General features: G+C 52.1%; 1 protein-coding gene across 1 annotated transcript; it reads right to left on the reverse strand.

Annotated features, from left to right (window-relative positions):
* Positions 1 to 64: 64 nt before the first annotated feature.
* On the reverse strand, positions 65 to 26407 carry NOL6 (nucleolar protein 6). Its single transcript, XM_069001577.1, has 26 exons — positions 26394 to 26407; positions 26070 to 26282; positions 24606 to 24722; positions 24169 to 24348; positions 23404 to 23572; positions 22521 to 22655; positions 22223 to 22386; positions 21897 to 22017; positions 21496 to 21554; positions 21251 to 21352; positions 20605 to 20720; positions 20054 to 20231; positions 19530 to 19652; positions 19226 to 19374; positions 18443 to 18518; positions 16472 to 16612; positions 16065 to 16176; positions 15707 to 15861; positions 15312 to 15475; positions 14725 to 14877; positions 13469 to 13566; positions 12453 to 12577; positions 12202 to 12291; positions 9895 to 10092; positions 1558 to 1659; positions 65 to 455 (listed from the first exon to the last, which is right to left on the reverse strand). The coding sequence occupies exons 1-26, from the start codon at positions 26397 to 26399 to the stop codon at positions 306 to 308; spliced, it is 3396 nt and encodes a 1131-aa protein (XP_068857678.1). The 5' UTR covers positions 26400 to 26407; the 3' UTR covers positions 65 to 305.
* Between the last annotated feature and the right edge of the window lie 1313 nt (positions 26408 to 27720).

Genomic DNA, 27720 nt, shown 5'->3' on the forward strand with positions numbered 1-27720 from the left:
CAGACCTTGACATTTTCATGTGAACATAGCTCCAATTCCTACAATGACCAAGAAACAGGGACACTTTCAAAAACTTTATCCCATCTTTATATTTTCTTCAAAATAAAAAGGCATTTGTATTCTTGGAAACAGTAACAGATCCCACTGCTTTTCTGAACAAGGTATATAAAGATAAATAGAGTAAAACATACAGTTCTAGGATTTAGAAAGCTAAAAGGCTTTTTTAGGACTGATTTATAAAAAGGAACAGACCCAGAGTGAACAAACTGCTTCAAGACAGGCCACTCTGACACCTCTCAGTGGTTTCAGATAGTCCATTTCTCTGTACGAGCTTCCACACTTTTGACCAGGCCTTCTCCCAAAATCTCAAAATCCTCCAGAATTGCCTCCACATTGGGAACACAAACCAGCTCGTTGTTCAGAGTTGTCACCTTCCTTCCTTTCATGCTGGTGACCTGCAGGACACAGAAAATATTGCACAAATGGGAGCACCTGCTCAGAGCTGCACTGCAACCTCTTCCAGCCCCAAGTAAGAGAAGTAAATTCCTCTCCTGCCTTGTCACATCCAAACCCTGCTACACCACTGCACCCAGTTCCACAAGTTCCACTTCTCAACACTATCAGTGCTCATTTTTAGAGCTAACAAAGTGCAAAAGTGACCCTTCCAGCTCCTTTTAGGGTTCATCCTGGAGCCAGACTGCAAGGAAGTCAGGAAGCAAAGTAATGGCCAGGGGCATGGTGGGATGACAAGTGTACATATGCATGGCAGAGCCTGTGTGAGCAGGGCATAAGGAGTATGCAAAGGGGATCACAGCACAAGGCTGAGTAAGAGCTGCTTCTGCTCGGCTCTTTGGTGGGTGTCAAGACCTCAGGTGGGAAGATATCCTTGGCTCCAACAGTGGCAAAACAAAGCCCTGGTGTTTAATCCAGCCAGACTCAGCTCAGATGCAAGCATCTCCTCCTCTGTTTCACCAGTGTGAATAACTGGGTTTCACAACAGCAGCCAGGCAGAATGGCCAATGCCCTCTGGCCGTGAAGAGAGGGGAGATAAATCACCCAGAGACTGACAGCAGAAGAGCCTGGGCTGCCAGCTCCGAGCCATGAGTAACCGGTTTCTTTGCGTCTTTCCTTCATAGAAAGCAGCATGAATCACTCCAGCATGCCTCACACCTGGCTTAACCACGCTCTAGGGTTTGCCAGCCCACACAGTGCAGCTGGAAAACAGCTCCATGCATTGATGGGACATGGGCACTCTGCACCTGGGCTTGCCACCCTGGCTTCTTGTGGGTTGGGTACTTCTGAGTAAGATCCTGAAGCCGTAAAAATGGGATAGCCTATTTCCCTTCTCAGATCTGCTGATGACTGAAGGCACTGTGGTCACAGCCCTGTCTTGGTTTCTCTCCTAAGATGCAACAGAAGTATTATCTCCATTTCTCAAAGGGCTTTGTGGCTGATGAGAGTTGGACAAAGCAATCACCAACAGAAAAAAAAGGGGAAAAAAAAGCCCTTCAGGCTTTCAGGGTAAACACAAAGTTTAAAGCAGAGACAAAAACTCACCTTAAAAGGCTGAGGCTGGAAGCTCAAAGGTTTCCACAAAACTGCAATTACTTCCCCACCATGTTTGTCATAGAAGAACAAGGCAAGATCATCAAAGGCGTCCTGGGTAGAAAACAAACACAGGTTGAGGACAGTGACCCCCTCAGTGCCTCAAAACCCACTGAGTGTCTCTCACTGTGGTCCTCCATCAGCTGACCTGGCACTACCAAGCTGTACTTCCTCAGTGTCCAGGAACCATGTCAAAGATTTCACAATCCGTGAGACAGAAAGAGGCGGGCCCTACCCAGCAGGCAGTGCTGCCACAGTACATTTCATGGCACCAGAGACAAACCCCAGACCAGAGGCTAACATCTCAAGCTCTGCAATCAGTGCAACAAAGGTATCAAAGCTCCTTCTTCCACCAGGATAAACCCCACGTGAGCTGTCAGCACACAGTGTCCAAAAAGGAAACATAAGAGCAGAGATTTTAAGTAACACAGTGTTCTGTGGGGTGCAAAGAGATGGAAAGCTCAATGGAGGCCCTGCAGGAATCTGTCCTCCCTGCCCCTTGTTTCAGCAGTGGTGTCGGTGAGCATCTCCTTTGGTGGTGCTGGGCAGCAGAGATCAAAGAGAGATCTTGCACAAAGGGATGACTAAAGCCCATGGTCTGGCTTCCCCCAAACCCACACAAGCTGGATTCCCAGGGCTGCAAGGAGGCAAATGAGCATCACAGCAGAAGGAAACAACGCTGTGTGCAAGCAACTTCTCAAACACAAAAGTCTGGCCCTACAGCTCATCACCCAACATGCTGATACCAAAAGATGTGTACCCTGTAAGAAGCTGACCAAGACAGCCAAGCAGCTGCTCACTGATACTTGTTTATCTTGGTGGAGATTAACATCAGGCAACAAGACATATTTACCAGGCTGAGCAAACAGTCCCCAGCATCAGTACAGGAGAAGCTTCTGCACAGGGTTTCACCAGCCTTGGAACAAACTATTGCCCAAAATACAGACTCTCTGCTCCCTTTTCAGCCTTCTCCTCCATCCCCTTAGTTTCCCAGCTTTTACCAAGAGAGGTCTCTGCTGGCATCACCGTATCATGAGGTTTTCATGAGGATGTGCATGAAAAGAAAATCAACATCAAAGACAAGCTTGGATGGGGTCTTGTATGGACATACCAGGATTGCATTAGGTAAAAAAAGGTGTACTTGGTTGGTGTTATCAGTGATCCTACAGGGCGAGGTGGCATTTTAAGAATACAGACCTGATAAGCAAGGAGGGGTGGTGTTGTCTGCAACCCCTTCAGACAGATTTGAGTTTGGACTGTTGTTTCCCTCACAGAGGGCAACAAAATTAGGTCATCAAGATGGGAAGATCCCAAGAACTGCCAACTCACCCCACTCCATGGGCTCTCACAGGGGCAAGCCTGATCAAGGCATTATTTCACCCAACTGTCTAGAAAAACCACTGTCTAAAAATACATTGAGAAAGAGGCAATCCACCCTGGCATTTCTATGCTGAGAGCAACAGGTTATGCCCAGAGCCCAGTCAACAGGAAAGGCTCCTCTTTTAGCCAAAGAGCAAAGAGCAGGAGGGAGGGAAGCTCAAGGATCAGCAATAAAGCTCAGGGCATGCTGACCACCAACATGCAGCTTTCCAAACCAAAGGGGAGCAGAGCATGTGTGAACCTGAAAAAGCCCAGCTCCTCTGCAGGGCGAGGTCTTCAGTGCCATGCGATGCTCCTTGTGAGAACAGCATTTTTCACAGATACATCTTGCTGGACAGAAGCCAGTAAAGCATTTGCAGCAAAGAAACCCTCCCAGGCTCAGCTAATTTCCCAATAAAACCACTGTTTGGCCTGATACCCTTTTTTCCCAGACAGCAGGGAGCAGACAGCAGATGTCAAAAGGATGGCATCCAATTCAAAATCCCAGCACTTGTCCTGCCCCCAGCATCATCCATGTGCTAGTACTTCAGGCTGGCCTACCGAGCTGTGGAGATTGCCCATCCAGTTCTTGGGAAATTGCAGCACTAAAAGGGTCTGGTGTATTAGTCACTGCACTCCTGTTTGTTCAGAGGTTTAAGGAGTAAAAGCAAACAGTTCACCCTCCTTTCCACATCCCATGTTCTCTGCCCAGTGTCACTGGACTTGTTTGAGCCTGCAAACACCTTCTTCCAGCAAAAGTTTCAGAGAAAAGGGAGAAAAGGCAGGGAGTGTGTTTGTTCCCTTCTCAAGCTGCTCTATCTTTGGTTGCAACTCAGCTTTCAAGGCCCAGGGAAACCCCTGCCATCAGCAAAACCTACAGCTGGTTCCCACTTTGCAGAGACATGGGGGACCTGCAAGCTCAGGGCTTCAATTTAGAGAGGCCTCATTGTCCAGGGAGAAGGTGTATATGGCACCTGGAAGAAGATTAGAACGAGCTTTGTAAGAAACCATCCGGCTTAAAGGAATGACAAGGGTGGGGAAATGTAGTGAGTAAAACAATACCTGAATCTAAAATGCGATTACCAGGTTAAGCAGCTCCATCTGAAGCATGGATTTTGCAATGAGCTAAATGTAACTTAGTTAAGTATCTACTGGTTGTTAGGCATCTACATTGTTAAGTATCTACTTGTTGCTAGTTAACTATCTACTAGTTAAGCATCTACATTGTTGTTTAGGGATAGGGGTATTTTCCATCTCACCCTTTATCCACCCATTTTTTTCACTGCTCCTATGAAGAGATTAGGACCATTGCATCACAGCTGCTGGGAGAGCCTTTTAGGGAGGTCTCCACACACAAAAATGTGTCCTATAGTAGCATTTCCTCGTTCAACAGCAGCTCAGAAGGCAAATGCATCAGGAAACATTTGCACAGTGCTCAGAGCATCTTAAGTGCTCTTAGCAAGGAATCCACCAGTGTAAAACCATATTAAAAGCTACTTACTTCCAACAAACATTTGTGGTTAATGCTTTGAGGTCTCTGTCACCCTATTGTGACCTGCTCTGATGCTCTCAGTTATGTGACACAGAGCCTCCTCCACGAGCCAGCGGTGCAAGGAGCACTGTCCAAGTAACCCCAGGCTGGGGCCTACCTCTGTGACTTTCTTTTAAAAGACAAACGAAATCCGGGTGTAAGGTTTGGGATTCAGCTGATAAAAAGGTTTCAAACTGATTTCAAACCATGCAAACTTTTCCACCCGAGAGCCACATACACACCCTTGTCCTGGGAATTGGGGCAGCAGGAAAAAAACACATAAAGGAAAGAAGCCACCCGCGTCCTCCCGGCTGCCTCAGCAAACATGTCAATCCACCAAACCATTGAGAGAAAAGCCTTCTGTTACTTCCTGCAGGACAAATCCTACAGGGCCTTTGGGAGGGCATTACCAACACAGAAGAAATGCAGCCACAAGTCCCCTGTCAGCTCTCCCCAGGAGCACAGGGGGCTGATGCCTCGCTGAGCAGGTGGGCACACACACACGTGTGTATCCACCCCCAGCCCTAGGCACGGTGCTAAGGGTCTCATAGTGGCTCTTGCAGCGCCGGGAGCAGATGATTTTCTGCCACCTCTGCCCTTCCAAGGGCAGAGATCCAGACAGGAAATTTCCTACATAATATGAGAGCCCTCAGAGTTTTTTCAGCTTGTCCCTGTCTACCTGGTGTCACCACAGGAGGAGTCAGCTCTGTCAGTCAAAACAGGAAGGGAGCAGACTGACCTCGAAAGATTTCACCAATTCCAGCTACGTCACATAATCACAGCTTATATATTTTAGGAGACAGATAATTTTTATTATCATTAATTCCTTCCTAACGTGAAGTAGCACATTTTTACACCATGAGAGGAAGAAAGGAAAGGGTTCCAAGTCTTCCCGATAGCTCTTGCCTTAAGGTGCAAAAAATGCAAAACATTGCTTTAGAGGGAAGGATGTTTATAGTAAAGCAGGAAGCATTTTCCTGCTCATCCACACAGAAAAGATCTCACAGGATGGGCAGCTCCTCTGCAACAAGCTCTTCCTCTGGCATGTGCAGCCCAAGAAAGCTAAATCTCAGTGAACGACAGCACATCCCATCAGTGAACTGGTGAGACCAAAGACTCAGTACGAAATGTGAGGTCTGTTCACAGCCATAACAGACAGACAGATGGACATGGCACAGGCAGCTTCACCCAGCGTACCCCACCATGAGTGAACAGCTCTGGGAGGTGACCAGAGCCTTTGGCTTTTGTGAGGTCTGGAATGCAGGCAGACAGGCATGGCATGCATAGCCACAAGCCCTGTGTCCTCTGGATGGTCTCCTGAGTCCAGAGAACAGCCAAGCCACCCTGAAGCAAAAGCTGCACTGACTAAGCCTTCTCACACCACATCCCTAGCAAACATAGGGGGATTCTGCAGCTCCACAGCCACCATGACACAGACCAGCAGTCACAACGGAGACTCAACAGGAGCCTCATCTGAGGCACTTAAATTCAATTTCGCCTCGCTGGAGAATCCCTACCAGAAGCCAACCCAGGGCTTGCTACACAAGACGCTCCGAACTGTAAGTAGCAGGGAGGCTGTTGATGGGCTGGTGCTCCAGAGAAGCCCTCTCTGTGGGATGTCTGGCACCTGCTTTCCCTCCAAAGCATCTGTCTGCAAGGTCTTCTCATCTGGACAGGATCACAGAACAGGCCTTTTCTATCAGATCTGTTCTGGAATTGAAGAATTTGCTGCCTGAATCCCACAGCCAGCCTTTCATCTCTACCCAGCCTTCCAGGCACCAGAGCAGCTCAGGCCAGTTCCTGCAGCACATCTCCTTGAAGCAGGAAAAATTCAAGCAGGATTCTACACCTCCTCTCATTTTCTACTCTGATTAAGCTCCCTGGAGAAGGCACAGAGCAATCCTTCAGCTCCAGAGCACTACTGCCTTGCTAATCCCTTTGACTTCAGAAAAACAGGGGCAAACAGGCTGGACAGAACAGCGGATCTCCTGGTTACTAGCCCAAACACTCTGGGGAAGAAGCTACTCCCTGCCCCTCTCAATTCAATCAAAACACCAAGGCACTTAAATCCTGTTTCCATGTGGAAATCTCAATAAAGGGCAGATGTTTCTTTTCTGCCCACAGAAGAACACAAAATCCCACAGCATCTGTGTGGCAGATGTCTCCCTTTGTTGCTACAAACCCACGAGGGCTGCACTGTCAGCCATGGCTTCAGCCCTGTTGCTCAGTTCTGTGGTTTGTGATGTTAAGAGAGAGCAAATTACTCTGAATCAAAGCCAGTCAGTTCTGTGTCCAAACTGCCTTCTCATCCAAGATCTCTCATAAGGACTCACTGCTGTCATCACGCTCCTTTCTGGCACCAACTTCTTGCAGGGTTTGGATGACCCCCAGGGCTCCCAGTCCGCAGGACAAGGAGGAGCTGAACGCTACTTAGAGCGGCAAGAGTCAGGAAAGGAGAAACAAAGAGGTCCTGGAGAGGCTACCAACCAAAGCCAAAGTCAATGAAAAGTTCCTGCCTTTAAGCAACAACATCAATACACTGAGACATGAAGCCAGATGATTTCTGATGGATGGAGTGGCTTCTACTGACAGCTCAGCATCACCAGCTTCCAGTGGTCCTGCAGTGCAAAATCAGCTTTTGAGGCCTTCCAGCCTAACTAGATATGGCTGAGTTTTCTGAGACCATGTGCAGCATCACCTCTGTGATTCTTCCAAGAGAAGAAACACCTGTTTGCCTAGAAAAACAGATATTCATCAGCCCCTCCAGCTCTGCCTGCTACTGATCTGGATGCTGTGAATGACAAGCAAACTGTTACTGCAAGATACCTCCAATATGACAGCCATAAGGGAACAAACCATATCTAAAAGCTTTTGAGACAAAGAAAAGCCCCCCAGACAGGGATGCTGAGGCAATTTCGGGCTCTCTGACCCACAGCACATTCTTCAGAGAAAGCTTCAACAAGTTCATGATCTGTTCCCTCCTAAGCACCCTCGGGTCAAAGAACAAGGGACATCAAGAGAATCAACACTGCTTCCAACAAGGCAACGTGACCTTTGCTCACATCCATCTTTCTTCATTGGGATGTTGGTGTATTGGATTTAGGAGCAGCTGTAGTTTGCAACCTGACCAAACCCTATTCCAAATCTATTATAACCTGTATTAATAAAAACAGGCAGTAAAAAGCAGTAAAAATTCAGGCAGTTTGGATGTCACTATTGACTGGACCAAGTAAATCATAATTGCCTGAGGATTAATAAAAGCTGCCTTCCAGGAAAACCTCTTCTCTACCTTTCACTTTCAGAGCCACTTACTGACATCAACTTGTCTAGATGCATGAAAGTGTCCTATAAACTCTGATGAGTTTCCTGATTGACTGCCTCAATCTACAGCCAGATCTGCTGCAAGCATTTAACAACCTTCCCAGGGAGAGAGCTCTCGCAATCAGCTCATCCAACATCCTCCAGTTCCTCTTTACACAAGCAGTCTTCCTTCTGTCAGGTTTCCACAAGGGCTGCTTAGCCCTGACCCCTTCAGAGATACAGAGGCTCTGTCCCCATGTACCTCCAGCACCTTGGCAGCTGCTGAAAGGTTCTGTTCAGCTCTAGAACCCACTTCTAGCACTGGGTGGAAAAGGATTTCAGGCTTAAAAAACTCCATCTCGTATTCACATCTATGCCTCTTGGCTGAGGTTACGTGGCAGCAGGTCAAACAGTCATCATTGAAAAGGGAGGGGCTGGTCTTGACATGACTCCTCAGACCCAGACACCAGGAAGGAAAGCTAAAGAGCCAACAGTTCAAAATCTGCTTCCTTCTCCCTTTTAAAACACTTGTGAAGGATGCTTCTCCCCTTTCTTCTTGCCCCAAGAAATCCCCCAGTGCTCTCTACAACATGTCTGCAGGACCTCCAGGTCCACCTTCCTTCTCAAAGGGAGGAGAGCACTGGGCACCTCCTCTCCCACGTGTCCTTCCAGCTAAAGAAGCACTGCTTTTTGCAGGGAAATTGTGTGTCAACTTTGAGATCTTCCTCAATTTCATGAGGCCTTTCACACAACCCTGTCTCTCACTTTCCCACCACCCAAGACTGTCCCAAGCTGCTGTGGGTGACAGGAGGACTGAGCTTGCACCTTGGTAGACCTGGCAGCTCTGCTGAAGCCACAGCAGATTCCCATGGGCACAGGTTATCATGCTCTGTGGCTGGCACACAGTTGGGGGGTAACAGGGCTGTGCCCAGGATGAGAAAACCTTCAAAGAAACCCTTGCAAATTTTCTTTGCCCAGCTCCTAAGGTGCTCCTAAGGTACCTGGTTAAGGTGAAAGGGGAGCTTGAATGAAAGGGCCCAGAATCTTCTGGCCTAAACTGAGTTTCAGTTCAGGCACCACTTTTTCAATGGTGGCCAAACATCAGGACAGGGAGGTAGGAAACCCCAATCCCTGGAGACAGACGGCATTCAGCAGGACTGGGCTCTGTGCAGCCTGCTCTAACATGAAAGCTGGTTCTGTCCTGAGTGGGGAACAGGGCCAGAGACCCTCATAGCCCTCTTCCTGCCACAGCCAGCCTAGATTCCCATGCTGACAGTTCTGACACTGCTCACAGCACTCCTGTCAGTAAAGGATGATGGCACTTCCAAGTCAAGGCAAGCTTTGACAAAAAGGCACCAAAGCCCCACCTCTCTGCACACTCAACACTAGCATTCAACCCAGCTACCACATCTGAAGTGGGAAGGGCCAAAGTGCCAGATGCTGCACATCTGCAAAGCACAGGCTGTCCAGATCCAGGGAGGATCACTGCTCTCACCCAGCACCCTGCATGTCTCCCCAGCTTGCCAAGGCTTTGGCTTGGCCTCATGGTGGAAAAGAACATGGTTGATGACTTTGGATACTGATGTTCTCCATATTCCCACATTACCAACTTCCTCCGTTATTATGCATGCAGTCAGACACAGAGAAACCACCCTGTGACCAACACGGATCCCCTGTGGCTTGCACAACCATTGGCCTAACAGCAGAAAGCCTACTGGGACCATGCTGTGGATACCTGTACATCCCCCCAGAAACTGTGTGTGGTTACTGCCCATTGTGCACACCAATCGGTGCAAGAAGCAGCGAAAAGTGAATTGACTGGAGACAAATGGCTTAGACACTTTTGTGCTGAATACAATGTTCTTCAGCAAAAGCTCCTGGTGGTTTGTATCTGAGCTCATTCTCACGTCACAGCAGCACTCCCATTTCCATGGAGGAGGTGGTGCATTCACCAGGACTTCTGCTGGAGAAGCAATGTCCAGCCCATGCAAACACCTAAAGATGTCACCAGCCACGTCCTGCAGCGGCAGGCAATCCAAATGCCAGAAGGGAGCTCCCCCTTGGGCAACCCCTCTGCCTCCCCAACAGGCCGTGCTTACCCTCAGCTCCTGCAGGTACAACTGCACAGGGTCATAATCCACCACAGGAAAGAGGATATTCACAGCAGAGCTGTTCTTCACCACACCACGGGAAACCGATTTCACCGGCCGGTCCACGCTCTCCAGGTGCCGAGGAATCTGGTTTGGATTCAGGTGGATCAGGACATCGTAGAAGTCCAAAGGAGGGCGGAAGACCATCTGCATGGAGAAACAAATAGTGCTACTCAATACAGGACACAAGCAAGCAGGAGAGGTAAGAAAGGTTTCCCAAGTCCTTGTTTGCACTTTGTCCCCTTCTCCTCAGAAAGCAGTAAACCCAATTTTTTGTGAGATTAATGTTAGAAGTTTGCCACAGACCCCAGGAAGCCTACCTGAGTAAATGCTAGTGGGGTGGGCAGGTGAGAGAGGGGCAAAGAGGTGAGCTGAGGTAGATAACCGCACTGCACATGGCAGAGTCTCAGGATGAAGGGGGGAATCAAGAAGCCAGCAGGAGCTGAACAACACCCAGGGGACACAAGGAGCTGTTCAATAATAGGATGGCCCCATCTGTCCACCAGGATTTGCCCCAGAGGGCAACAGCATCTTCCATCAAGCAGATAGAGGGTGAGAGCAAAATGCTGTTAATGGAGGGCAGCAATCCCAGACACGTAAATATTTGGACAGGCAGGATCTAGCTGTGGATACAGCTGTATTAAAATGGAAAAAACTTAAAACTATGTGTACATTTTCAAATGGAACAAATGATGCAGAGACATGAACAGAGGCATGGGACACTGCTCAACTTGGCACTGAAAGAAAACCCATGGCTTGGAGCTGGTTTACAGCCAGGCTGGGGAGAACACACATGAAGAACATCAGTGACCAGCACTGAGTCACTCCTAGCTCTAGTCCACACAGACCACCTGTCCCACCCAGTGCCCAAGTCCATGGCTTTCTGTGTGTGCCCTGGGAGCAAACCCATGTCTGCATCTTCATGACAGCAGGCGCGTCCCCATGAGACCCAAATACAAAGAAAAAAAAAACAACTTGGAGCACTCTCTTAGAGATAGGAGACAACTGTAGAGGAGGCAACTCCAAACTAAACTGGAAAGGCTATTCCCTCCTCCCTGCCCCAAGCTTTGCTTACAAATGCATTACCAGCCCTGGAAATGGCACCCCATGTTTATCCCTAAGGAACATCACAGGCCTGGGAGGACACTGGCACAGACCAGAGGGATTCCATGGCAATAACAAAAGGTCCCACTGCAACGGGCAAGAGGAAGGGAGACAGAAGGTGGCCCAAGGAGGCTGAGTCAAGGTGTTGAGAGGCTGCTCTGGCCAGGTGACAGCTCATTTTAGAAGCTAACCCTTCCCAGCTCACCCCAACAGTGCACTTCTTGAATTTCAGTCTTGGCCCGGCACTGTGACTGCAGCACACTGGACATGTCTCATTCCTTCACAGCCCTGTAACACATGCTGCTACTGCCTCAAGTACATCTCACCCCATAAAACTTCCAGTGCAAAATGCAGCAGGACTGAGAGCAGTGTTAGTAAGTCCTTTTTATATTGCCTAGGCAGAAAAAAATCCATTCGATGTGCTGCTTTCTGGTTTTGGTTCTAGTTTGGGGTTTTTTGTCCCTAATGTGAATCTGCCATATCTAACCACTGCTTGGCTTTTTCAGTCCTTTTACCTTCAATTTCCTGGTTCACTACTTGATACCCCAACAAACTACCCTTCAAAACACATATACCTCCCTTTAAAGGGCAAATGAACATGTCTACATCTCTCAGATCCACTGCAGTAATGGATGTTTTAGTTTACTTAAAAAATAAAACCACTGAGAAACTGAAAAGGGTTAAACTACATAGAGCTTTACTACTCCACTCAAACCAAAATAACATTGTCCTAAAGTGCCTGGTACTGTCCTGCCAAAACCTCCAACACCCTGAGCTTGGTTAGACTTGAGCACACAAGCCAGATTTGCACAGCGACTCCAAAAGAGAGTCTCCCAGAGGAACCATTTGATCCAGTCATGGACATACAACTGGTTTGGCACAGGAATATCGTGGGTTTTCTCATGTTCCAAGAAAACCAGAGAATAAACTTGTCCCAGTCACCCCAAGCTGCAGTGCAGAGACGGGTCCCCCAGAAGCAGGGTGGCACAGAGGGACACCAGCCTGCCTCCTCCCATCCTTGCAGCTCTACATACCAGGGCAACCACATGGCCACAGCATGAAACCTCCTAGTACATCCCAGTGACCACCACCAAAGTCCAGTCTGCTTGGCCAGAGCCTGAAAACCCTTGTGCTGCTGCCCCAGGGGGTTACCTTCATATCCTGGTCGCTGAGTGGGTCCATGAGCTGCTCCTCCAGGACACGGAGAGACTCCGAGGCAAGCAGGACAAGGCGCTGCAGGATCTGGGGAGGGAAGGAAGTCAGAGGGTGAAACTTGGCAGTCCTGGATGTAACAGAGACCCCACTCCTTCAGAGGGCTGCCAGAGCTGGCTCCAGCACTGGGAACAGGGAACTGCCGCAAGCCAGCAGCCACCAGAGGCAAGCGGACAAAGGGCATAGCTCACCTGTGCTGAGGGGCGCTCCCGAGTCCACATGGAGCTCCACTGGTCTTTGGGGGTGGCCAGGAACATGACAGGGAGGCGAGAGCGAGCTGCTATAAACTTGTTCTTGATCTCTGTGCAGTCAGAGTCTGGAGAGGGCAGGCAGACAGGTGAGATGCTCTGCCCCATCCACAGCCCTCCAGCCTCATCACCCCCATCACAACCAGGAAATGGCAGCACAACAGGATTTATCCCCTCCCACCCTCTGATCCCACAATACACATGCAACCCGAGCTCCTTCACCTTGGGCTTGCTCCTCACTCTCATTAGATGGACCTTTGCTCTAAACCCACTCAGGCGGGCTCAGGCATGGCAGGTACTGGAACTGACACAAGCTGGAAACTCACATTATAAGCTAGTGACAGTTTGTATTATTCAAATAGTGTTCTATCTTTTGTCTTTTATTTCCCCTCAAATGGGGAAATAAATAGCTCTTTAGTTCATTAAAATAAGCTGGAGGGCGCTTTGGAAACTATCAGTTTTCAAAACCCAATTCTCTCCCAAACACCTTTACCTTTTTTTATAAATCTGCTTTAAAAGCTAGGTGTAACTATCTCCCCCACCCCGTGACTTTGCAGAGTCAAGACAATCCCATGGGCTCTTGTGGCTCCAGCATGTATCCAAAAGACAATCAACAGACAAAACACTAGAGGGCAGGAACAGAGGGCTTCAAAGACAACACCACATGCAACGCCACCCACGCTTGTCACAGATTTCAACAAGACCAGATGGAGCAGAGCATCATCACTGAGATCCACCTTTTCTCAAGAAAAAAACAAAAAAAAACCACACATGGCACAACCAAACCCATCCTGTAGGCAAGTTAAACATGACAGGACAGGAGTAAAGGAGTGGAAAATCTCTTTGCCCCCAGCACTAGCTATGATGCCTTCCTGTATCCAAGAGATCTGGAGCCAGGCACTGACCGAGGAGAGCTCAAGAATCTCATGTTGCAGCTCTCCTAGCTGCTGCCTGCTCACCTGTGAGGCCAGTGTTTAGGTTGACAATCAGAGGGTTGTTTTTCCAGTCAAAGGTTGCCAGCAAGTTGAGGAAGCGCAGGAACCCCACCTGTGGAGAGCTGCAGGTGGGACAAAACAGTTCAACATCAGCATTTGCTCTCCCGGCAGCAAGGACTGCACTTGGGGCTGACTTAGTGGATGCCCAACCCACATGCAACCCCAGAAGAGATGTCTGTAGTGGGAAAGGGAAGTCCAGAACGAGTTTGAGACACTTCCTCTTCTCCAAATCTCCAGGAAAAGTCTTTCCCCCCTTGTTCCCCACTTCTCAGGAAAAAGAAACCAGCAGAACATGAATCATTGCCCCCCCCGCAGCTGCCCCATCTCCTGATGCTCTTCCCACCCAGACTCCTGGGTCTGGAGCAAGCAGGAGGTGGAGAGAAGGCTGCTCCCATCTCTGGGGCAGGTCTGAACACCAGCCAAGTTCCCAGTGTGCCTCTTTCCCTGCAACACAACACATGCACAAAGCCAGACAGCTGGGAAGACGGGGATTCTGTTATTTTAGGAGACAAGAGAGCATTCTAAGCATCAGACTGCTGTTCCTGCTACTTTGGGAAAGGAAACTGCACCCCGAGTGCAGGGCAGAGTAACCTTTTGACTCCGCACAGAACAAAAACATTTCCTTTAACTTCATTTCACTTCCTCTGGGCCCCACAACATCTGTCTGCCAGGGACCAGCAAGCAATTGGTTCTCTGGAGTTATCTACCAACACACTGTTCCATTCAGCTTTCAGGGGCCGACCCCTCGTCCTTCCCTTGGAAGCCTCCTCCAGGAAGAAGGGAGGCTGGAGGTGCCAGCACCCCTAAAATCCTTCCCAGGGAACCCAGGAGCCCCAGCATACTGGTAGCCACAACACAGCCCTTACCCTGCTTCTCCTGGCCATCACCCCCAAAATGAGAGGCCTCACCAGTCCTCCAGAAGGCACAAGACACCCTGCAGGTGCACCCAGCACCTAGAGGCCACAAGGACACTCACTCCCGCCTTTACCTGCAGTGCAAAGGGCAGGGAAAGCCACAGCCCTGCAGTGCTAAGTGTCTCCATCTCCTCTGGCAACTCCCAACAGGACTTGGGACAGTGTTTTGGCAGCACAGGGGCCTCATGCTCCCTGCTATGAACTCTCCCAACACCTCCTGCCTGAGCAGCATCCCACCCTTCCTCCAACCCAGGTAATGAAAGGGACTAAATCCTCATTGGGCCAGCCTGGGCTCCTCATCCTCACCTGGGTGGCGTGAACGGGGCTGGGTGGAGGAAGAGAAATGCCACAAGGAGGTCCACACATTCCTCAGAGATGCTGTCACTCAGGAGCTGGGCACTGATCCAGCGCTTGGCCAGCCGGGAAGTGCTGCCGAACACAGGGTGCTGCTGCTGGAGCCTGTGAGGAGGGAGACATGCCACTGCTCAGCCCATGCATCCCAGGACCCACAACAGCCTCTTGGCATTTGGCAAAAAAGAAGAGAGGAGCAAAAATCTGCAAGGAACACTTACACAACATCACAAGCACAGGGACTTTCAGCTGGTGCTGAGATTTTGGGGGGAAGAAGGGAAAAAGCTGCCTCATGCTCCTCTCTAACCATGCTGCTTCTTAGTACTTGTTTCCCCACACCAGCAACCTCAGGGTGACAACTCGTGCCACCCACACCCATCCCTTAATCCTTCTGGAGAGCCTCTCACAAGGTTGGCTGAAGAGCCACTTCCCACAGCAAGCTCCTCTACCCACCATCTCCCTCCAGTATCCACAGGGACCTCCATGCTGATTTCAGCCACATCCCACATTCTGACCCCTCAGGCACCTTCTGCCTCACCTACCCATGCAGAGAGCTGGTTAGATAGGGCAGATGCAAAGTCTCCAGCTCCAGCTGCCGAGATTCCTCTGTGTCCTGGTACTTCAGCATCCCTTCTGGGGTGACCACTTCCTTCAAAATCAGGGGCTCCCGGTGGTAGGCTACTTGGAGACGGAAAACGTAGCCATCCTGAGATGGGAGCACAAGGCAAAGTCAGGCTTGGTGGTGACGCATTCAGCATGGTGTGTGTTATGCTGACCCTCAGGGATACAACAGCAGCATCCTGACATCAGTGCAGTCTCACCACACTCTTTCCTAGGCCCACCATCCAAATATTGGTTTTGTCCAGTGGGACCACTGCCACAGCCCCCCCCCCCCCAGTAAGGTCAGGCCTGGAAAAGGTTCCAGGGACCCCCCTACCTTATACACGTCGGTGTGGGTGACTGCAGGCCTGCAAACCAGCTGGTGCTGCTGCCGGAGGAGCTCAGCCAGCTGGAGGTGGAAAGCGGCCTTGATGCGCTTGATGGCTCCTTTGTCCTGTGGCCACTGGCCACTGCCTTCCATGTGGCAGATGACTGGGAAAGAAGGGATAGCAGGAAGTCAGTGAGTCCCACCCAGAAATAAGGTGTTGGATAGGGGTGTCTGGAACTACAGGTTACAGCAGGAGGGCAGGAGGAGCCACGGTTCTGTTCCTGCCTGCAGCACACCAACACAGCAATAACAGAGCCAGCATCACTGCTTGCCTCCACTTCTCTCCACTGGATCATCTCCCACTCACCCTTCAATGGGGTTATGTAGGCCGGGCAGGGCTTCTCCTCTGAAGGAAGCAGCAAGTGCTTGCTTCTATTATGGAAGGAATAAATTGGCTTCATAGGAATGGGAGGAAAGACCTGAAAGAGAATAGCCACCCAGCAACTGAGAACAGGGAGCAGAAACCTCTTGACAATGTGTTTCCCCTCACCCAAACCTCCCACACCAGCAAAGCCCTCCAATACAGAGGGTTTGGTCAGCTTGTGCACCTCTAACACAAAGGACAAACAGCAAAGAAGAGGCCCCACATCGCCCCAAGGGCTCTCAGGAGCCACAAAACCAGTGAGTGACCCATTCTCTCGGTCCTCCCTGACGCCAGGGTACACCCCAGCTCGCTGCAGACCCCCATGCATGGCCATGCCCCAGGACACTCACATCTGTGTAGCGGAAGGCTGGATGGACACCCTGCACAGCTGTCACAGTCAGCGGCAGCTCCTTCAGGTTCCAAAGCTTGCGGCTCAGGTCATCGTAGGAGCAGACGACACTGACCATGGCCTCCTCGCCTGTTCCCGATGCCTGCAGACACAGGGAGCCTCTCCATGCACCTCTACTGCTCCTGCACTCAGCTCACCTCCCTCATGGGCTGGCATCACAGCCAAGCTCTGAGGAGGCAGCACTGCTACCCCAGGGAGCAGCTTCTGGCAAGAGCACTCAGCAAAACGGGGAGGTCAGAAAGAGAGGAAAAACAAGGGCAAGGCTGGATGTGACTCCCCAGCAGCCACAGGCATCCTAGAGGCTGCATTTCCAGTGGCAAATACAATTATTTCTTTTGTAAGACATTAAGGCAGCACCAAGAGCTGTACTGCCAGCAATTGCTATAATAAAGGAGAAGCCAAGAATGATCTAGGAATAAAGAGATCACACATTGGCAAGGTAAGAGTCCTGCCACTGTCTCCCCAGCAGTTACCGTGACGTCAACAGAGGCAGCAGTTAACAGAAAACTCCACTGACTACATCCTTCGCCAGGGGCAGAGCTCTGGAGCATGGCAAAAGCAAAGACAGAAAACATTCAGAGCACCACAGGAGCCTTGTGGAGGGCAGATGAGAAGCACCAAAAGGAAAACTGGTGCTGTCCTTGCTGCTTCCACCTCCCCAAATAACAGCAGAGGAGCTTGAACAGGGAGGACACATTGGTGACACCAAACCACCCAGCTCAGAGGCAGCTGAGAGCCACACAAGGAGCCAGCCCGCCCGGAGTCTTCTGACCCTGGGCTCTCCGGCGGAGCAGCAGCACCCTCTGTGGGGTGTGCCACAAACAGCAAACCCCGGCCTGCCTGTGGCTGCACCCTTCCTCTGCCTTTATCCCCTCCATCCTCGCACTGCTGGTTCCCCAGGCTGACTGCACACAAACAGCTGGAAGACTAGACACCCCTGTACCCACCACCCCCCACTCAACAGCAACTTTCTACTTTGTTCCTGGCAACAATGGGACTCCTAAGCACCCCTCAGGCTCCAGGAAAGTGCATCCCCTGTCAGACTGGGGTGTAACAGCCCTGCTAACCCCAGACCAGCTTGAAAGGACATAGCACACAGACCTTCCTGCCTCACCACACAACAGGCTGTGAAAACCAGCATCTCATCCCAAATCTGACACCAGACTCTGCTGGGACAGACATCCCAACTCTGCCCAGACTGCAATTGGTCCTGGCACAAGACATTCTTTCCATCAAATGTGCACCCCTTAGATCTTAAAATGAGGAAAGGAAACAATTTCTTCCTCCATCCAACAACCCGGTAAAGAGCTGGTTGTACAAAAAAGACCAACTAAGTGTGCCAAAGTGCTGATGGCTCATCTCCAGACTTTAATTTCACAAGCTGGAAAGCAGAAGTTGTAAGGAGGGACATTTCCCAGCCTCCAAGACACATCTTTTCTGTCTAAAAGTGGAGTTTCTTTGTTTCAGCTGCACATTCAGACAGAGTACAATCTAGCACTTTGCAATATGCCAGGAAAGATCCTTTTCAGGGGTTTCCCAGATGGACCTAAGGGATGGCAGCACAGAATTGTCTGGCCCATGTCCTGAAGGATGCAGTACCTCAAAGGTGCAGCCAGAGGAGCACTGTGCGACAGTAATAGATCCTCAGACATCTGGACAGAGGGGCAGAAGCAGAGAGAATAGGACAATGGGATGCTTGCAGGGGAAAATGAGGTGTGGGGAGTGCTAAAGCAAGACGATTTCAGCAGTTATGCCTTGGCTGCCATAAAAGACTTGGTAGATACTTATCCTTACAACATTCTCCTGGGAACCACCCAGCTGCCTCAGGGCCACTAAAATGACCTTCCTTACAGCCCTCCCCTCACTGCTCTTCCTGGAAAAAGCTCCAGCCCCACTGGGAGACCAATCATACCTCTTTCCCAGTCCTGATCACAGATTCCAGCAGGGCTCCTGTGTAGCAGATGGAAGACTCAGGAATGTCTGCATGCCTGTGTGGGAGAAGACAACAGAGCATTAAAGCTATGACATGCCAGCCCACTGATCCTATCGACACTGCACGGGTCAGCCCAAGGATGAGAAATCCCTCTCTAAACAAAGGTCCTGGTGAAAACACAGATCTCTGTGCATTCCTCCCTTGCCCAAGTAATCCACCCAAAGCAGAATAGCAATTTGTGCAGCTTCACAGGATGCAAAGCCAAATGTGCTGCCTTCCCTCACAAAACCCATCCTCAGGTCAGGACAGAGGCACAGGCAAACCCTCCTTTGTGTGGAAGAGGGCCTCACTTTTCGCAGATGGTATAAACTGCAGCAGAGAGGCTTTCCAATGCCATAGGGAGGACCCTCTTGTGAACCACTACAAGGTCACAGAGGATTTCATGAAAACATCCTCCAAGGTCCAGACAGCTTCTCTTCCAGCTCTGACAAACGTCCCAGCACCCCACCTGCATGTTCATGTTGCCTCCTTGCCCTTAGCATCCCCTCCAGCAGAGGCTACAGCACCAGGTGCTCGTCCTCCCCACCCGCTCTTGGGAAGCGGCTCACAACATCAGGACAACTGAAATGACTTCCATATCTTACAAATCCGAAACAATCCACAACACCCCACAAAGCACGAAGCTGACAGTGGGGTCACCAGGGACAGGACACACAGCAGGAGAGCAGCAGTGACCCACAGCTGCTGCTCAGTGCAACTTACAGCTTCAGCAGGTGCCGGATGATCTGCTCAGGAATGAGGCGCTTCTGGCAGACTGCGCTGGCCTCCCACACCACAGCCTCACAGATGCTGCCATCCTGGAACCGACGCAGCTCTGACTTCTCTCCCCAGAAGGTCCGGAACTCCAAGGCCTGTGGGGGCACATTGACCAAGCCAGACCAGGGACACAGGTCATTTCTGGGCCAGACAAAACCCTCCCAGGATCACCAGCCAGCCTCAGAGCTGTCTGCAACCACAACACAGCACCAGCTTGGCTCTTACTCAGCACAAGCAGGGCTCCCCTCACCTCGGGGTGATCAGCCTGCGGACCCTTCTCCAGCGTGCTGGCAGCAAACTCCGGAACAAACAGGAGTCCAAACGTCAGGGGCCCAACATCCTTGTGTTTTGGGGGCTCAGCATCAATTGGCCACTGTGGAAAAATGAGGAACATGAAGCACAAGGAGAGATGAGGTTTGTGGAGCAGCAGCTTCTGGGATACTGGGATGTTAGATGAACCTCCTGCTATGTTCTCCCAGGTGCCCAGACAAGCACAGACAGGTAAAGCCTTATTTAACAGGTCTCCGCAATGAAAACAAAAGCTGTCTTCACCCTGCCCCATTACTGGACCAGGACTCATGACCAGACTAAGCCACACAGCTGCATCCCACAGCCCAGTGCAGAGCCTCAGGTTCTGTATTCCCAACAAAGGAGACAAGCCTGTCTCCTTCCTCAGTGAGCTGGGATGCCCTCCCTGTGCTCTGTAGTGCAACAAGAGACACTCAAGACCCCACAAGCTGCAAAGGATGCAGTGTCATTACCAAGCAGCATTACCTCAGAGATCTGGGGCATGGAGTGAGCCACAAGCTGTGCTCTCCCGGACAGACCACGTGCCAGCAGCGAGACAACGAAGGGCAGGGCCGCAGCCACGTAGTTCCCACCCCGATCCATCAGCTCATTCAGCAGCTGCATCTTCTTGCAAGTACCCTGAAGCTTGGAAACATGCTTCAGGCTATGGAGAAGAAGAGAAGCTGGTCACCTACCTCTGCCAGCAAATCCCTTCTGAGAGAGGGATATGTTAAGAGGATGGATAAAGTGGGGAACTGAGGGCCCTAGCCCAGGATGGCTGCTACAATAATGCACTTTGGCATCTCAGGAGATGCTGGTCACTGTTTCCAAGGCTTGCTACCCTCCTTCTGGGAGGCTATCTAGGCAGTAAAAGTGGAACAGCCCAGTGCAAGGAGGTACCAGTGTCCATCTCAGAGCTTAGCAGGGCCACCTCCCACCAGGTAAGTCCAAATCTACCCCAGCACAAAGCCAGAAGCAGCTCACTCCTCTTTGAACAGGTTCCCTCAGTACCACTCCACCAGCACACTGAGACTCACTGGAAGACGTGGTCAAAGGTCCTGAGCATTGGCTTTGGGGTCATGAGCAGCACCTGAAAGCCATCCACCATCCGGTCATCCAAAATCTCCATAGAGTGCTTGGCTTCGAACTGGACCTAAGCCAGGAGGGAAGGCAGTGCAGGAGCATGAATGCGAAGGGGGAAGGAAAGCAAATCCCTCCAGCAGTGGTCACTTGTGCTCCCCCATCGACCAGGGCCAGCCCAGTTCCATGGTCTGCAGCTTACTCAGATCCCAGTCTCTGTTCTTAGCATGAAGCCAAGTCACAAGCAGCTCTCGCTGCTGGCCAGACAGTCCCTTCTTGATATCCCTGCCATCAAGGTGGAGTTCTTTTCTCCTTCAGAACAGTTACATCTGTGAAACAGCTGCTTGGCTTCACACAAAGGGGCACACAAAAAGGGAAACAACCTAGCCACATCACTCCAGCAAGACTAGCAAGGCAGCAGTACATCTAAGTCTCCAAATTCACTTCCAGTCTTCAAAGCTGTAGATGGTGAAAGCTCAAAAAGCCACAGTGAACGCCCTTCCCTGGTCCTACATCCTCCTCGAAGACATCTAACCACTCTCTGCCTGTCTGAGCTCACTCCTAAGACAGCACCTCAAGGAGCCACCACAACCTGCACAGTACCTGGTGGTATTTGCTGGCAGTCATATCAGCACAGAGATTCACCAGTCCAGAGGGATCCACAAAGACCACTTCAAATGACTGGTGGAAATCATCCAGAACAGGCTGGAAAAGCAAACATGGTCCTTAGCACTCAGCACATCACCAAGACACCCCAACATCGTTGCCATCTGCCATGCCTGCAACAGGCATATCCCTGCCCCAGAGCAGTGACAGTAGACATGGACACAGGCGTGAGGGCTGCTTACCAGGGAGGGATCAGCATCCTTGGCTAGGCTGATCCCTGTCACGCTCAGGTCAGTGGTGGCTGTGGGCAGACAGGAAGGAACAAGTCACACCACCATCCACATCTCTCCCCCTGGTGACAGTGGCACAGTTATGTGTCAATACCACCAAGGTCTCACAACATCAACAGTGCTACAATATAATGCCAGCCTCCACCTCGTGATGGGACTTACCCACCCCCCTGCAAGCTGCACCATCCAGCCCTGCTCTGCTGGCTCATCCCCTCCCGTCCATCCCACCCACATGGGCTTAGCACAAGAGAAAGAAAAACCGCAATGGCCTCTCTGCCTCTTCCCCCACTGTGTTCAGGCTTTGTGCAGAGACACCAACCTTTCCCAGTCCAGAGAGGCCCCTGGAAACTCACCCAGGAACTGCAGAGTGCTTCTCAACACCTGGTACCCACTCATCATCTTGACAATCTTGCGCTTCATCAGCAGGTAGGCAACAAGCATGGAGACCAAGAAGCCACTGAAGCACCCCAAGCCCTATGAAAACAGAGGTACCACAACTCCATTGCAATCCACGGGTTAGGATGGGGCCTCCATGAAACCCTAACACAGGTCAAAGCAAAGCCACAAGCCACCACCCCATGCACCAGGACCAAACCACCACCTTTTCCAGCCTAGGAAGGACAGCAGGCCAAAGGCAGGTTAGCCAGGAAAGCACAGCCTCCCCTGGCACAGAACATACCTTGCAGAGCTGCCGCTGGTTCAGCCAAACTTTGAGGAGGGCCAGGCCATCCTTCATGCCTGGGAAGTCCGTGGCTGCGTTAGACAAGAAATGCAGGTGGGAGAGCATCACTGTGTCACAGAGGATGGAGTTGTTGTAGTGCGGGGTGGGTGGCTCGGTGGCTCCTGTGTGGGCAGATGACAGCACGTTGGACCCAATCACCAACTGCCTGCCCACAGAAAAGGGCTGCAGCAAACCCACCTGAACGCACTGGGTGCAGAAACAAACAGCCTCATGTTCCCCCAGCCCCAGGCCCTACCTTCTTTGGGGGTGCTCTGCTCCATGAACCAAGCGGTCCGGACATTGTTCTTGCTGGGATGGAAGCGGCTGGGTTTGAAGAGACCCGAGTCAGGACAAGCATGGAGTCGGACAGTGACCATCTTCTCATCCTTGCCTGTAAGCACCCAGGGGAAGATGTGCAGGAGGAAGAGATGTCAGAAATTAAACTGGAAAAACACAGAGCATGCCCAGCCTGGGCAAAGGAAAAAGCTCCTTCCCAGCAAAGTTCTGCAGCAGTGGAAATCATCTCAGAGCACAGAGTGACTACATCCCAGAGCCAGTGATGACCTTGAGGCCACACTGTTCACATCACAGTCCCATCTTCCTCCCCACTGGCCAGCCTGGCACCCCCGCCTGCCGTCGCCCTGTCATGCCACGTCTGTCCCAGACCCCAATCCACTATCTCCTGGAGGCTGTGGGAACAAGCAGGCCCCAGCAGCCCATGCATCCCACATCATCCCATCAGGGAAGAGCCAGGCTCCTGGGGAAGGCAGGAGGACGGTGGGGAACAGGGCTGGGGAGAGCAGGGAGGATGGGTAGTGCTGGACACAGACGTGTTTTGTAGGGTTTACTTTTCTACTCCTTGAAGTACCCACAGGATGTGCCAGCCAGTGAGGCCAAGGCTGGGGTGCCCAGCCAAGCTGCAGAGGAGGACTGGGAAGGGGAGAGACCCTGAGGACTAGACTTTGGGTGAAGGGAGAAAACAACTGAGAAGCACCCAAAATTTATCATCAGTTGTGATGGCAGCCCTAGACTGATCCCTCCCCAAAGGGTCGCTAAATGGTACGAGACCACCACCACCACCCTCCACCCAACACCAGTACCCAGTCACACTCCACACCAGAGCAAGGGTCAAGTCCCACCTTGAGGCCTCAGGAGCAGAATGGGCTTCAGATGGTTGCTGTTCATGTAGGCAAACTTCACACTGCCAAAGAGCTTCTCCTTGGACAAATGCTGGGCGATGTGGGACAGGTAGAGGGCTCTCTTCCGGTGGTAGCGTTGATTCAGGTTATCTTTGTCCTGGAAGATTTCCTGGGAAGAGAGGAACAGGGCAGTGCCACCTCACCTGCCTGCTGAGCTCAGTTCAGTCCAAGGCACCTCACCACCCACAGCTCTCCCTGGCCCCACAAGCAGCCCTGTCTCAGCACCAAGGAGCTCCAAGTCGGTCAGGAGCTTGCTGCTGGCTCACCAGGCTCCAGGACTGCAGGAGACAAGAGCAGTCACGCAGCCAAACAGGGTGTGCTTGGTCTCAAGCTTTTCTTATAAGCAAGTCTGGGCAGCAAGGGGAGGTTACCAGCCTCCAAACATCTCCCTCCCTGTAACACTGTCTTGGGAGCTGGGACAGAAATGCAATTGGGTACAAAACCAGACAGCATGCATCTCCCTGGCAATGTTCAGTCCAGGCAGAGAGAAGGAAGATTCTGATGAGGAACTAAGATCAAACAGCTGCAAGCTCTGATAGAGCAAGAGACCAGACCACACTCCCCAGCTCCTCATAGAAGTCACGCTGCATGTCCGGATGCTGCCACCTCACTGAGGAATGGAGAGGGCAAGGGTCACAGAGGACAGGAGGGGACACAGCTCCAGGAGGCCCCAGGCCATTTAGGTGGTGGCATGGCCAGACTCACCCGTGGCATGGTCACTGCAATGTCCACATTGATCTCTGGCCTAACACAGGTGCCCAGCAGGTAACTGCCCACCACCTTCAGCTCGGCTGGGGGCACGAAGTGGAACCTGCCCTTCACATTGAACGGCACTTGCAGGAACGGGACCTTCACATCCTTGGAAAGCCAGGCCTGGTCAGTGAGCTGGGAACAGACAGGACACACAAAATGCTCTAAGCATCAACAACAGCAGATGTGCGGGGACCAAGACCCCACTTCCCGCACAGCTGCACCCAGAGCTTAAGGACAGTGTCCCCCTTTTTCCTCCAAGAAAAAGCAAAGTATTTTTTTATCAGAGAGAAAGTCCATGAGGAGCTCTGCTTGCAGAGCAGCAGCACAGCCTGCTCCTACTCTATACAGGACAGGGGTCTTGCCACCTCTTCCATCACTGTGGAACATACTTCAGTTTCTGGGGTCTCTGGGATGGTGCTCAGCAGGCTGTTAATTTCACGGAGGAAGGCATCAATCTTCTTCTTCTTGGTCTCCTTCAACGTCACCTCCTTCAAAAGCTCTTCGATCTGTAGGGGGAAAGGGGACCCTCAAAGGCAGCTGCAACACTGGAATTGCTCCTGCCTTTTACCTTCTCCTTCAGCACCAACCAGGAACATGGTGCAAAGAGCAGCTGGTCAGCTAGGGAACACAACAGTTTTGTCTCCATAAACCCTACCTGGAGTTGGCAGTTTGATCACTTCCTGCCATTTCCTGTGAGTTCTGGATTGCAATCATCTCCATCCCAACCAAGGTCCAGACAAAAAACCCTGATGTAATTCACACATGCATAGCTCTCAGGAAAGCTGTTTATATAACGGAGAATCAGCTGCAGGAAACAACCACGCAGGTTCCCACCACAAACCATGCCCCAGAGAGCCTGCCACTGACACCAGCAAGTAGCCAGGAGATGAAAGCTGTTCCTCGTAAAAATCACCAATGTTAGAACCACCTGAGGGACAGGATGCCATCCAGAGGGACCTGGACAAGCTTGAGGAGTGGGCCCATGAGAATCTCATGAGGTTCAACAACAGCCGGTGCTAGGGCTACACCTGGCTTGTGGGATGAACAGACCCAGAGCAGCCCTGGCCAGCAGGACTTGGGGGTGCTGTGGGTGAGAGGCTGGACATGCCCTGGCCATGGCACTCACAGCCCAGAGAGCCAAACGTGTCCTGGGCTGCATCCAGAGCCCCGTGGGCAGCAGGGGAGGGAGGGGATTCTGCCCCTCTGCTCCGCTCTGCTGAGACCCACCTGGAGCACGGCATCCAGCTCTGGGGTCCCAGCACAGCAGGGACAGGAACCTGCTGGAGCCAGTCCAGAGGAGGCCACAGAAGATGATCAGAGGGATGGAGGATCCCTCCTATGAGGAAAGGCTGAAAGCATTGGGGTCGTTCAGCCTGCAGAAACAAAGGCTCTTAGGAGACTTACTGCAGCCTTCCAGTACCTGAAAGGGCTATAAAAGGGCTGGAGAGGAACTTTTTATGAAGGCATACACTGATAGGAAAAGGGGCAGTGGCTTTGAACTGAAAGTGAGTAGGTTTAGATTAAAAACTGGGACGAAATTTTTCCCTGTAAGGGTGGCGAGGCACTGGCACAGGTTGCCCACAGAAGCTGTGGATGCCGCACTTTTAAAGTGTTCAAGGCCAGGCTGGATGGGGCTCTGAGCAACCTGGTCTAGTGGAAGGTGTGCCGGGGGGGGGGGGGGGAGGGGGGTTGAAACTAGGTGATCTTTAAGACCCCTTCAAGCCAACCTGTTCTATGCTTCTATGACCTAGTTACAGCTGATCTTCACCTAACACAGCTAGAAAACCCAGGTCATCTCCGAGTCCGGGTCCCGCAGCCCCCCATGCTCCCCTCGCGGGGCCCTCCCGGCTGACCTGAAGGCGGAGCAAGCTGGAGTGGAACAGATCCTCCGTCTCCTTCAGCTGGGTCAGCTCCTCGCTGGTCGGTGGCTTGTAGAGCTCGGCGCGGCTCAGCTTGGCCGGCTGCGGAGCTGCGGCTGTCGGGGCAGCCCTCTTCCCCCGCCGCGCCGCGCCGCCGGCGGGGGGCTCTGGGCCCTGCTCCGCCTCCTCCGCCGCCTCCGGAGAGCCCTGCGGGGAGAACACAGCACAGCATAGCATAGCATGGCTCGGTTCCGTTCGGTTCCGTTCGGTTCAGATCATCCCCGCGACCGCCCCCGGCCCGGACCCGCCGCCTCTCACCGCCATGGCCGCCGCCCACGTGGCCCCCGTCACCACGTGCGGCACCGCCCGCCCCGCCGGCCGCCGAGCGCCGCTCCCTATTGGCCGCGCGCGGCAGCGCGGCGCTTCCCATTGGCCCCCGCCCGCGCCCCGCCCACGGGGGCGTGTCCGCCGCGCCGCTCTGCTTCCGCAGCAATGGCGGCGCCGGTGGCGGGCTGCGTGGGCTGCGGGTTTGCCGAAATTACCGCCTTTCACCCCAAAGCTGCGGCTCTTGGGGCCGTGTGACGGACTTTCGCCGACAGGCGGGCGAGCGTGGGGCCGCCTGTGCGCCGCAGAGCCCGGGTGTAGTACGTGATGCTTAATCAGGGTGGACATTCTGAACGTGGCCGGCCGAGAGCCTGAGCCGGCCTGGCCGGCAGGAACGGACACCGGGAGCCAGGAAAACCCTTCTGGCCGGGAGGAGCGGGCACCGGGAGCCAGCATCCTCCTGGCCAGCTTCCGCAGGGACTGGGAAGGACACCAGGAGCCTGTGGCACCCTGCGTGCAGATTACTGGAGTGGGAGGAATATCCCCTTTGTTGCAGAACCAACTCTGAACACCAGCTCAGATCAGATTTGGTTGTCAGGGCATTTAAAAGACCACCCCGTGTGTGTCCCTGTGCAGGAGGACACAGATTTGGGAGCCAGGTAATTTTAATTCTCTTTTTGGCTCTTTGGATGGCTTTTGCATAATTGTAGTCAATTAATTCACTTCTCTACCCCCTACCGTGGAACAGGGATGCTGTGTCTCCAGTGGGACCATCCTTCTCCAGAGAGACTGCTGCGGCACAACATCCCTGTCATCTCCACACCAGGTCCAAATTCTCCCTGAACCCTAGCCACACTCAGTACAGCTTTTTTCCTGCACTGTGAGAACACTACAAGCAGAACCTCTTCAAGAGCAAATGTGTAGGCATGTTAAGACATAGGGTAGAAGATCATGTGTCCATCCTGAAAGTAAACGTGGGAGTTCAGAGAACTCAGTGAAGCTGAGATCTGTCCCCCACATAGGGCCCCTAAGCCAGATCACCCCACTGCTCGTAGCCTGTTGGGGGAAAAACAAGCAGGTTTGGGGGAAAAGTTAAGCTCTGTTGGAGGCAGGGGGTGGGAAACAAGCTGTGTTCAGAGCATGTTTGCACCTGATACTCTGTCCTGCAGGTCCTTCCTGTGTCTGACATGCCTCAGAGCAGGGCAGGCTCTCACCCATCCCTCTGCCAGGGAAAGCGGAGTAATGCCGTGTCCTGCCGAGCTGCAGAGCTCATTTCCACACAGTGCAGTATCTCTGCCTGGGAAATCAAGGTGCCAAGCTC

The sequence above is a fragment of the Aphelocoma coerulescens genome (assembly GCF_041296385.1).
Source record: "Aphelocoma coerulescens isolate FSJ_1873_10779 chromosome Z unlocalized genomic scaffold, UR_Acoe_1.0 ChrZ, whole genome shotgun sequence".
Lineage (NCBI taxonomy): Eukaryota > Metazoa > Chordata > Aves > Passeriformes > Corvidae > Aphelocoma > Aphelocoma coerulescens.

What these genes read in the sequence shown, in the direction of transcription:
- NOL6 (XM_069001577.1), bottom strand. An exon ending in GCAGAGCACCCCCAAAGAAG is followed by an intron (nt 22,387 to 22,520) that starts GTAGGGCCTGGG and finishes CTGCCCACACAG; the next exon opens with GAGCCACCGAGCCACCCACC. An exon ending in ACCTTTGACCACGTCTTCCA is followed by an intron (nt 20,232 to 20,604) that starts GTGAGTCTCAGT and finishes TCTTCTCCATAG; the next exon opens with CCTGAAGCATGTTTCCAAGC.